General features: G+C 36.5%; 1 protein-coding gene across 3 annotated transcripts in view; it reads left to right on the top strand.

Moving 5' to 3' along the window:
* The window catches only part of LOC145987679 (uncharacterized), a 119,846-nt gene that overhangs the window by 26,750 nt on the left and 80,721 nt on the right, over nt 1–12,375 (top strand). For all 3 annotated transcript variants that reach the window (XM_083122216.1, XM_083122218.1, XM_083122217.1), the window contains 4 exons: nt 3,404–3,468; nt 7,124–7,325; nt 9,180–9,322; nt 10,886–10,982. In XM_083122216.1, coding sequence (XP_082978342.1) covers nt 3,404–3,468; nt 7,124–7,325; nt 9,180–9,322; nt 10,886–10,982 — 507 coding nt within the window. The remainder of the gene's footprint in view (nt 1–3,403; nt 3,469–7,123; nt 7,326–9,179; nt 9,323–10,885; nt 10,983–12,375) is intronic.

The raw sequence follows: 12,375 nt of genomic DNA, 5'->3' as shown, positions 1-12,375 counted from the left end.
ATGCATGCGTGACTCAAACTTGTTTGTAGAATTGTTTCAAAAGTCCATGTGAAAATGGAGATGCAGCTATTAAATTCTTGCATCCACTTGGTCCATCAACTTCCTACTACTAGCCAAAAAGTATGGTGTGTCCAGTAGACATTATCAACATAAATGGATGGACATATGTACTTAGTGATAAGTCAAACACTTTAGTGTGTTTCAAATGGTCAAAATATCCATCTAAAATGTGAACGGCACAATTTATAGTACATGAAATTTTGGAAATGCATAGAGTACAATTTTTAGGTACAATCTTAATGAGTGTCACTTGGAAACTATCTTCGGGTTGAGATAACCACAAAGTTTTCCATCGCATAAAAATAGTGTCCAGGATTATTTGATAAATATATTTGAAAAATCACAATTATTACTCTTTATTCCTTTCTTTCTCAAGTGCCAGGAGGATCACAAAATATATTTAACTTGAAAATTTTAATTAATATATAAATTTGGGAGGGGGCAAGTGCTTCCCTTTGCCCCCGCCAGATTACGCCTATGATTACATTCACACATAGTGAACATACATTTTGAATATTGTAGCTTGAAACATATTGTACTTCAGGCTTTGTGCTAAATACATAAGCCTTTTTAATAAGATTTACTTTCAATGTCATTTTATGCAAATTATTTTCTTATCCCCCTGTCTCTGAACCGCCCATCCCAATTTTTCTATCAGGCATTAGTACACACTCTGAGCTACCTACCTATAAAATTTGGGGGAAATTGAAGGGGGGGCATTGCATGAAATTCGCTCTTGAAGTTAGTCATTTATTTTTCTAAAAAAATACATAAAACTATATATAAAAATACATGTTTATTGATGCATTCATCTGAAATGTTATTTAAATGAAAGCTTATACTATTATGAACAAAAGAAGACAAACTTGAAGTTTCTAAGGCAAACTCGAGGGAAGATACGATTGTTTATAACCTAATGTGTGTCATTCAAAGTGGAGCCGCATGTGGTGTACACGGGGATCTTAAAAAGTGCATAACTTCTGAACCCCTTGACCAAATTTAAAAAAGTTGTCATTTTTGTAATCAGCATCAAAAGTTCTATAAGCATACCGAATTTCATCAAAATCGGGGATGGTGGGTGACATTTTCACAAAATTCTGGATGATTTGACATGGAATGACCCTACTGTATTATGGTAAAGGAGTAATGACATCGCCTGTGACTTCCTCATTAAACATTCTCTGAGCTCTAGGCAGTGTCAATATGACAGGAATGATCTTCTTGTCATCCTCATTTTCTCTTTTCCCATCAACATCCTATTGAGATGGGTAGATTTGTATCAGGCGCGTATATTCTAGGCTACCTAGGCTATCGCCGAAGCCCATATTAAAATACAGGAAATAATAGACTAGCAAATTTAACCGATGCTTCACTCTCACGTAACGGCCACGGTGGAAAGCGCTAGTGTAAGGTCGTCTTTATTTATCGCCAGGCTTCTTCGTCTGAGGGAAAAGTCTTTGAACCAGCAGGCGGTCCTTTCAACCCATGACGTATTTGTGCTGGCAGGGACGACCTTGGTGGTCCCTGGTGCTGGCTTCCAACCTCAAGCGCTGGAGAGTGAAGACTTCGCTGCATCCTGGCGATGTTGTAGTGTTGCCAACAATGGAAATACGAAATTCGCTAAATCGCTGGGGAAAAAAATATAGGCGGGGGTGCCAATGCAAATTATTCAAGCTAGGGGGATGCCTCATGAAAATTACATCACCTCCCCCCCTCTCCATCCCTTCGAGCATTGCCCGTCTCTCTTACAGTTCCATGAATTTCGTCACATACAAGCATTATAAATCCGCCAAATTTAGTGATTTTCCCCTGAAGGTGGCACTCTGCTTCTCCATGAAATTCGACTGTGGTCGCAGCCGGTCGCTGATGACGTCAGCCATGTTGCCATCCTGTTTACTTCTGTTTCAAGCATACCCCCTCCCACATCCCCCCGCTGTCAAAATGTCAAAACCTTCGCCCTCGTGGTGGGGGTTTTGGCCCGAGTCATCCTAATGAAATACGTTTGGCAACATAAACAATCCATGTTGTCATAGCAACCATTCACGCACGTGTTTTCAACCACGCGGGTCGGTGGTGGTTTCCGCAAAAGGAAGGGATATATGGTCAAACTTGTGTCAGAGATCCGAGTTCTTTGTGTCGCCCGCATACCGTGTTCATGGATGGGAATCCTTTTGTTGTGCTGTGTTTTTGTTCCGTGAGCGTGTGAAAATGGATTTAATCACCGAACTTGTCTCCAAGACGCGATTCTCACGGCTTCCTTACGAGGATAGGATGCAAATAATAGAGACAGGTAGGCCTCTTCCACCTCTTCCGGACCTTACAGTCGTGCAGAAAGACAAAAATAAGGTATATATTAGGCATTTTCACGAGACCAGCTACCAAAAATATCTTTGGTTGACTGGGTCGAGTGCACTTAATAAGTCGTATTGCTGGGCATGTTTGCTTTTTTTCTACCGACAAAAGTCACAACACACACACGACAAAAGAATACAACAGGATTTAGTAATTTAAACTATTTGGTAACTGCTTGCGATAAACACCAAAAATCACTTAGTCATATACGTGCGTTCAGTAACTTACAGACATTCGGTTCTCAAAGAATTGATCATTCCTTGAATTTGCAAGAGAAGATTGCTGACAGTTTGCATAAAGAAAAAGTGAAGGAAAACAGAATTATTATAAGAAGATTAATTAATGCAATAGCATTTCTGGGGAAGCAAGAATGTGCATTTAGGGGCCACAATTAGCAACACAGGGACAAGCGCGGCTTAGCAATTTAGCTATAATGTCTATTGAGAAAGGGGTTCTAATGAACATCAGAAATTCATGTGAGGACACATTCTTCGTTAAAGTGACAAAAAAAAATTCACGGAAAAGGAGAGAAGAATGGAGTTTACCTTCAAGTAAGGTAAGAAGTTAATTATTATTTCATACTCGCATGAAGGTCCTACATATTGCATGTTATAGACCGCTCCTCTTTCAAACACTACTATATTTGGAGATAGCCCTGATCTTGGTCTCAGCATACGCCACTGATTTGTATGATCCTTTTCTGCTTTTATTTGCAAAAAAGAAGTTTCATATTTAGACATTTACTTTTTTAAAAAGTAGGGAATGGAGATTATCCATAAAAATTATAACAAAATTGCAGAATTTTGCTCGAAATTATGAGATACTATTTGTAGATGTATTGGATCTGTAAAATAATCAGTAATTTTACTGATATGCTGATATGCCTATATCAGCCGATTAGTGTAGAAAACTATTGTAGTGTGTTATTCTAATTACTTTATATGCAAAACTTATGCAATATATAAAATGAAATAATAATTTTGTTTTCTAGAGTCCTGTTTCGCACTTGCCACACTTCTTGCCTCCGCACCTCCATGAGAAGCAATTATCTGCTAGGTAAGCTTTGTGCATCTTAAATATTTGATATGCTTTTATTAAGAGCTGATATGGGTTTAATTGGTCCTTAGTCAGTATCGGCTCCTAATTGTGCAGATCTATCAGTTGATTGGTAAATTTCCTGATAATCTTAATGATCCTGTATTTGGGTAAGTACTAGGGGTATTCAGAAAGTAAGCCCTTAGAAAAAGTGTCACAGATTGATTATGGTCACAATGTGTACACCATAAACTACTTCAAAATATAATTTCCAACATTGTTAAAGCACTTGTCAGAATGAGACATAGGGCTTTCTCAGACCACCTGTTTCTTTATGCCGAGTTCAATTTTCCGCTCTTTCAGCGAATGTTGCTGTTTGGTACTTTATGGTGGGAAACCACTATCTACTTATGGGCAGGGATGGTGCTACAAGAGGGCTATGGGGGCTTCCCCCCAAAACTGACCTCAGCTCCCTCTGTAGCCTCCTAGATTTTTTGACCAAAAATAAGAAAAACAAAGTTTTCTTGCCTTTTTTTAATCACAAAATATCCATCTGGCCAATCACGAGTCGCCAAAGTTGCTACTAAGTTGACGTGATACTTGACTGCCTGCTTGGTATGGTAGGTGGATGTATTCAGTGGCTGTGAAATTGTTTTTTGGTTGGAAGTTCAAACGGTAACAAAGAATATGTGCATATAATGCTAAATGTGAACAATTATTAGCCCCTATATATCGAATCACTATTTTTAGGAACAGATCAGGGGTGCCGACTTGTCAAAATTATTGGGGGGGCTCTGATCACTGAAATAAATGAATGAATGACTCACTCCCTCCCCTTTTTTTAAAAATAACAATTACGTCTTCCTATAGCAGTTTTTAAGCAGCTATTATATTCCTCATGCAAATGAAATGTAACAAGAAAAACGTGTGTCTGCTCATTTCTTTTTTAGATAACAATTAACATTTTTATTTAAAAGTAGGCTATGTATTTACATTAAGAGGCCAACATAATAGTTTTATGCCGGCCTCGATAGCCGAGCTTGTTGGGTGGTCGGCTCAACTTGCTTTGATCTGGAGGTCTCGGGTTCAAGTCCCTGCGAGGGCATGGGTGTGTTTTAACGTCCGCAACAGACTTATAAAGAAAGGACATGTGACAGGTACAAACAACCTTATTGTTGACGTACCCATAAAAATAGCAAATATTTACAATATTTAACAGTTTTATTTAATTATTTACATAAATGGTAACACAAATCGCAGGAAAATAGTTCTACTTTTTTGTTCTTGCTACAATATTTTACTTTTTAAATTTAATTTTGCATAGCACGCCGTGCTTTAGCAATAACGCCTTTGATCATAGCCGTTCCCGCTATCGCAATACAGACTTTTCATAAGCTTTCCTTGCGTACTTTACTGCAAGCCAGTGTTAAATAAACTCAAAGACTTTAGAATTATTTTCCCCTTATTCTTTGGACTAGAGGAAGAGATTTCGAGGATAACTAAATATCGTACATATTAATAATGCGTGAAAGTCGTGTTTACGACCTCAAATTGTTCAGAATTCACTAAAATTTGATGGTCTAGAACATTTCAAATGTGTATTTAAAGTTAAATTCATGTTGCACTATTCAGAGTAAACTTTACAAGAGAAGCAAAATTATACATTAGATCCTCGTAAGCAAAATTATTTGAGGGGCTCTGCCCCCACATCATTAACATTGGGGGGGCTCGAGCCCCCCAAGCCCCATGGAGTCGGCACCTATGGAACAGATCTAACAGGTGCGAAAAATTAATTTTTATAAGTAGGAGGACATTCAACATCTAATGAACAGTCAAGTTTCATTTCTGTTCGTTAGTTCCTCATTCGAGTACCAGCAATATGAGTGTTTGCAGTGTTCTCTCATTCGCGTCATAATTGTCATTGGAAATATCCAAGACTGAGAAATACGATGTTATGGAATCAACTGATTCGTTAAAATACTAAGAACTGGAAATTTTAGAATTGAGCTCCACAGTCTGGTAGTGTAGTTGTATGACTGCAGCCTTGTAACAAATTGATCCAGGGTTCGATCCCTGGTCGAGACACGCTTCATTAAGTCAGAGCTCGAAATGGAAATTTTCATGAAACTGAACGCTTTACTTTTGTTAACACAGTGTTATTTTTATTTATATTATTTTTCTGTTCTTTCATTACAGGGAAGAGGCGCAAAATGATGCACTCTATTACAATTAATAATGGTTAGCCTAATATTAAAATTCACACTGAAAATAAAAATGTAAAATATGTACAAAAATTAAATGTACCGGAACAGTCCGCTGCCATCTCTGGCGAAAACGAACTGAAAAGTTCAGATATTCACAAACCAGGATGCCATTCCTCTACAAGCTGTGGATCTCGTCCCGATTAGCCTCTGTACATGTAATGGATGTGAATACAAATCCAACCAACTAAATGCTGCAATACAGTGCAAAAATCACCATGCTTGGGCAATTGTAGTGCTCATAGGCCTAAGCGTAGGCCTACATTTTAATGAATTGAGGTTAAAGAATAATTTCTGCAGTACTGTCACAGTAGCCCATTTTGATTCCAGCATGTGAAGCAAAAGAGCTACATGTGAAGAGAATATTAAAGTTAGGATCCATTTTTCAGTTCTTGATAACCTAATTTCTAAATTAAAGGAAAGCTTTACTAAGGATAGTGGAGTGTTAATTGCAGTTAGTCGTTTCAGTTCAGGAAGTGCCGATGAAAAGCTAAAATTTATAACTTATATCAGGCTGGCGCTGCTTATGGGCCTGTTTATGCTCCACTCTCATACAAAGAATTATGCATTTGTTGTTACATTTTTTGAGAAAAATATTTTTTGAATCTATAAAAATGGATGAAAATAAACTTAATATCTATAGAGCGACCACAAGGAAAAAAAAACCTTCGACGAAAAGTCCCCATGCAGCTTTCCCTTCCTCCCTTCAGCTCAGGCCATAAGGAAGCATGGTCCACTCTCCCCCTCACCATGTGGGAGTACAGTGCACAGGAGTTGCGCATCTGCGCAGGTTTCTTTCCTTGTGGTTCCACAATAGCAAAACAATGGATGTTTTGAAAATGCTTTATCTCAGAAATGTAATTTGATTTGAAAACTATACTTATTACACAAAATAAACTTTTTCTTTCTAATACACAGTTATGTAGTTATCAGTTATTCCTGAGTAAAGGAATCCAGTTTTGCTTCTGAAATATTTTCAGCAGAATTAATAAATTTTCCATGATTTGCATACTTCATAGAGCCAGTCCCCGTGGCAGAGTGGTTAGCACATCACGCTGCGACGCCATGGGTCCCGGGTTCGAATCCTGCTTTGGGCAAGGACGTTTGTGATGTCTATTCATCAATTTCATCATATCATCACCCATCCCCATCTTCGCACCAAAAGTGGCACAAGAAGCGAAGTAAAATAAATCAAAGTGTATCTCATAGAATAATTCAGACTTCAGAAACTTTCCAAAAACACTTTTTGCATTTAAAAATATAAATTAATCAGTAACCTCTTCTCCATACACATTCACAGTAAACAGGTGTTGCAATTCATGAAGAGAAAGTTGAATGTAAAACAAGCAAGTGGATTAATAAATACTGTTTGTAGTTACATCATCTGGCAGAAACTGCTATACTTCTGTTTTCAGGTTACGAGAAGGCCAAGAAACTAGTACTGTGAAGTCTGTAGCTGGAGCTCACGCAACTCTACCAAACCAGAATAAATCTGAGTTACTCAGACAAAAGAAATCAACTGAAAGCAAGGACCATACGCACAAGCCATCGAGCGATGAAGAGGATGCAAAACTTAAACAGAAGCAGTCGCAGAAAGTCATTGCTGAGAATGAAAAGGTTGGTTTGGAAACAGAATAAAGCTTTACAGCTATGTTCTCAAAATAACTAAATTGTTTTAGAAATAAGTTATTTTTATTGTGGATGGTATGAATACAGTGAAACTCTCATTATACCTTCCTATATCTGACGTTTTACCTGCATAATATATTCAACTATTCAGGTACGTACAAAATGCCATGTTAAATAATGGGTTGTTTATTTCTCAATGTTATGTTTGACCTAACATATACTAATATAATTAAGCCTTGTTTCCATATTAAAAACGCTAAGTTGCCGACCAAGGCAGATTTATTAAGAAATATAAACACTTAACAAGTAACGTTTCAACCCTGTATCAGGGTCTTCCTCAGACGAAGGAAGTTTAGTTCTTTGTCTGAGGAAGACCCTGATACAGGGTTGAAACGTTACTTGTTAAGTGTTTTTATTTCTTAATAAATCTGCCTTGGTCATCAACTTAGTGTTTCTAACATATATGTTTTTCCAAGTTGTTCCATTTTGACCAAAGCCTATTGTGGTGAAATTTTTTCCCCACCCACTACATTTTGTGGCAGTTTTCAGTAACCAGAAAAAATAAAACCCGGTATGGACACTGGAACCTGCTGCTGCCCTTGGTTGACGAAATTTTAATTTGCTGTACTTACTCATTTTTACCCCCCAATACTGTGGTGCGTATTATGCACGGAATAATTCGACAACTAACATGTAACCATACATCTTCTCACTATGTGACTGCGTATAACATGTACAAATTACCAGGTTGAATTTCTTTATTAAAAATAATTTTTTAAACACTCTAGAAGTGAAATGACCACATTCCATGATTTTTCACTTTGTAACAGAACATTTTGCAACACCGAGAAAAGCGATGTTATTCTGACAGAATTCGAGGATGCACCTCCCATCACGCGGAATGTGTATTGGCAGTATTTATTGGGCGAGAAGTAATAGAAAATAACTTCCTGAGAGCTACAAATCCATAACATAATTTTGATCTCACATTCTCCTACTACAGAATAAACAAGCTGGTTACAGAAGTGAAATCTTTGGGATGCTAAATACAGTGGAGGGAGAGTGGGAGATAGTGTGGGTTAGTGACTCATGGTATACACGAGAGTGCATGATCCATATAGCAACAGGTGACTCTTTGAATAGCTATGATGTCGTTCCCTCTTGATTGGCATTGCAACAGCTTTATGACCTACAACTAAGAAAGCCATTCTTTGATCCTGAATTGTACTGCCATTTTATACGAGATATATTGTCTGTTGCTTTTCCCAATCAAAAACCAGAGTATGTATTATACACACATGCGTATTATGCACACGTAAATATGGTATTCATAGCAATAACTAATATTCTACCAGTCCAATAGTAAATAGCAAACATTACATGAAGACATTGAATGATTCATTCACCTTTGTAATTATTGTATGCAAACAGGTAACCTCGATGAGTTTTGTTACAGACTTGACAAAACCAGAGCATGTGTATTTGGGATGGACTGATATGAAATATTTGCTGATACCAATAACATGCCAACATAAAATCTCTCATTACTAAGATCCAATATTCTACCTGTCCAATCCAAAATTGCAAATGTTCCATGATGACCCTAAATGGCTCATTCACCTCCTTAATTAATGCATGTTACCAAGTGATCATATTGTGTTATGCCTTGTACAACAAACTGTATATTTATATATAGCTTACAAAACCAGAGTATATGAGCTATATCTTCATATTGTTAAGATTAACAACACAGGATGCATTAATCGTTTCTGTTTGTGTGTGTATAAAACTTATTCACAGACAGGACAATTTACGGAAATTTGTTTTTTTCTTTCTTTTAAGAACTCTACAATGGCAACAGAGGTTTCTCCTGCTGTTAATATAACAACAGAGGAAGTTTCTCCACTTGTTAAGATAACAACAAAGGAAATAGCAGTTGAAAGAACAGACCATGCAAAATATGTAGCGATTCAAAAGACTGAGAGGTAAGAACAAAAATATCCATTTTGCAGAGACAATTAAATGCATCAGTTAAGAATATAATCTATGCCTAGGGACGTGAACTTATGTTACACTTTTGCAATACATTTCACGCTAAGCGTAAAATTCAGTGTTTAAGAAAAATGGTGAATTTGCCTTATTTTAATATTCAGAAACAATAACAATCAGATTTTTTTTTTAACCTCTCCAAATGTATTTCCACATTTTATTTTGATTTTCTCAATTTTTCGGTATTATCATTAAAGCAAAAAGTAGGGATGGGACCGATTAATCGGTACTCTATCGGTATCGGCCGATATAGGCATATTGGTTTATCGGTAAAATTACCGATTATTTTACCGATCCGATATATCGATTATTATCTGATAATTTAGTGCAAAATTCTGCCATTTTGTTGTAATTTTTATGGATAATATCCATGCCCTTATTTCTAAAAAAGTAAATGTCTAAATATGCAATTTATCTTGCACTGCAGTCACCTTGAAACATACATTATTAAAGAAGTCATTGAACCTTTCAGGTTCTTCAAGGACCATTTCTAATTTTATATCGGATCGGTAGAATATCTGTTATCGGTATCGGTAAATTTTATATCGGTACTTTATCAGTATCGGCCAAAATTTCATATCGACCCATCCCTAGCAAAAAGTGTGTCTTTATCGATGACAAATATCAACTTAACTCATTAACCCTGGTTTAGGCACGTCATTTTCTGTAACATGCATAGGCATGTTGGGTACACTTCTCCCACAACCCTTTAACTATCTTTAATGTATGAAGTACATCGTGAATTACACTGATCATGCATGCAAAATGTTCTTTCTTTGTCTTTCTTAGATCAACTGCTGGACTTTCTGAATGACACAAGTTAACCTCAGATGCATGCTTGTGAGACAGTCTCCCACCCCCACCCCTTCCTTCATGAACTGCAAGATGTGAAATAAACTTGAAAACGAAATTTAGAGTTTATTTGCCAATGCAACACTTTCTGAAATCTGAATTAATAAGTTATGCAAATCATAGAAAAATGATTAATTATGCTGTATAAATTGTAAATAAATAGTCAAAAATGGACTAGTTTACACAGGAATAAACTTACTACCCTTGACAACTACATAAATATGCTATTAGTAATGGAAATGTTTATTTTGTGTAATAAGTGTAGTTTTAAAATCAAATTTAGGATTATATTCAACATTTTAACACCAAAATGCCATTTTAGATACTGCTTTTGATTCTGAAATATGCCTAGTTTTTTACTGAAATCTCGATCTCTTATTCGTCATAAATATGTGGCCCTAGGTATTATCATTCAACATGTAAGTTATTACTGAATAAATAGTTTTCATGTATTTGATCGAGCATTTTTCGAAAACAAAGAAAGAGAATAAGTAAACATTAATAAACAATGTGTAATTATTCTTTGATGTTATGATAGAGGTAGAGAATTAAAATACATATATCACTGTAATTTTATTTAACTGTGAGGGTCATATTTGTCATTTAGTTACATTGGAAGGTTCATTCTTGAATTGTTGTTTTGATAGGCAACAAGACATGAAAGTGGCTGTGAGGAAGGAAGTTGTCGTGGAAGTTTCAGTGGGTCTTCCAATAAGACCAGGATACCCAACAAGGCCAGGATATGTAAGTAAATTTCAATTTTCAATTTCAATGGTCTTTATTCTTGGGCGAGGTTCAGCAAATTGTAAAAACTATGTATACATTTCTATTCACATGAGGCAAAGAAGTAACTTATTTTTCCTTGTAGTACCCTCTCTTAGAGCTAAACAAGATAAATATAAATTACGGCTGAGCCCTTAACATTGTCTGATACCAGTGGTTTTGGTATAACAAAATAGTTGTTATTTGATCACCATTATGGGCCGATATAATGTCCAGGAATCAGGAAACAAGATCTGCAAAAATGCCATGCAGAATTTTCGTGGAGCCTAGATATCCTGGAAATTATACAAAATGCATAATTTTCTTTATGTGGCAACAGTATTGTGGGAGGAAATGGGTTTTGGGATAAAAATCTGATTTAAACTTATGAATATTTTAAAGTAAAAATTTTTGTAAATTAATATGGTATAGTTCGTTCCAATTAAAAACTATATTTTAAAATTTTAAATTGTTTGAACTACTTCAAATTGTGTCAGGTAAGGTAAAAGGGAAAGTTCCCCGTGCATATAGCACCTTGCCATGAAGGCACATTTAGGGGTTGTGGGGGTAGGGCCTCACTCATTCTCGATCTCAGCCATTTTGGAGGTGATGTAATCAACACCATGCTCAAACTGCCTTTAAACACCCAGGGTTCCTCTCAGGTACCCATTGATTTCAGGCTGAGTGAACCCCAGAGTCGCTTTATGCAGGGACAGGGCTGGAAAAATTCTGACCTAGGTCACCCACCCCAGGAATCGAACCCGAGTCTCCTGCATGGAAGTCAGATGCCCTACTGACTAGACTACCATGTCTTGTGTCAGTTTCCAAGTATTGTTAAAGCTGGCTTGCCTGAGTGCATTAAATGATCAACTTTCGATCTCGCCACCTAAGTTCCTGGGTTTGAACCCCAACCTGGTCATGGGTGTTCTTTGTGAGTGTCCATCAGCTTCAACCATGCTCACCTTCTTGATTAGCCAAAAATGTCAGGGAAGAGGCACCAAATAACAAAAATGCAAAAGTCAACCATTGTTGAATTTGTACTGGTTCAAACTGTATTGGCTTATGCCTGTAATAAATTGAATTATCTTGTATGGTTACTGTATCCTAAATTTACATTAGCAAAATTATCAACACAGTATTTACTCTTGTCCTATATATTTTCCACTTGGGCAAACTCGGGTCTTTTACATGGCAGTCAGACGCCCTCCTATTGATTGGACCATTGTGGCTCCATGAATTATATATTTATATCCACAAAATAACAAAACTGCAGAATTCTGTATTAAGGTACATATACAGATATATATTTTATCGGTAAAATTATTAGCATTACCAATACGCAAGAGTTGAGTTCTAAAATATTTTTAGATTCATT

This window comes from Lepisma saccharinum, chromosome 5 (assembly GCF_977018435.1).
Source record: "Lepisma saccharinum chromosome 5, izLepSacc3.1, whole genome shotgun sequence".
NCBI classification, from domain to species: domain Eukaryota; kingdom Metazoa; phylum Arthropoda; class Insecta; order Zygentoma; family Lepismatidae; genus Lepisma; species Lepisma saccharinum.
The sequence above is the reverse complement of the archived record's forward strand: the minus strand, read 5'-3'. Positions and strand labels throughout refer to the sequence as shown.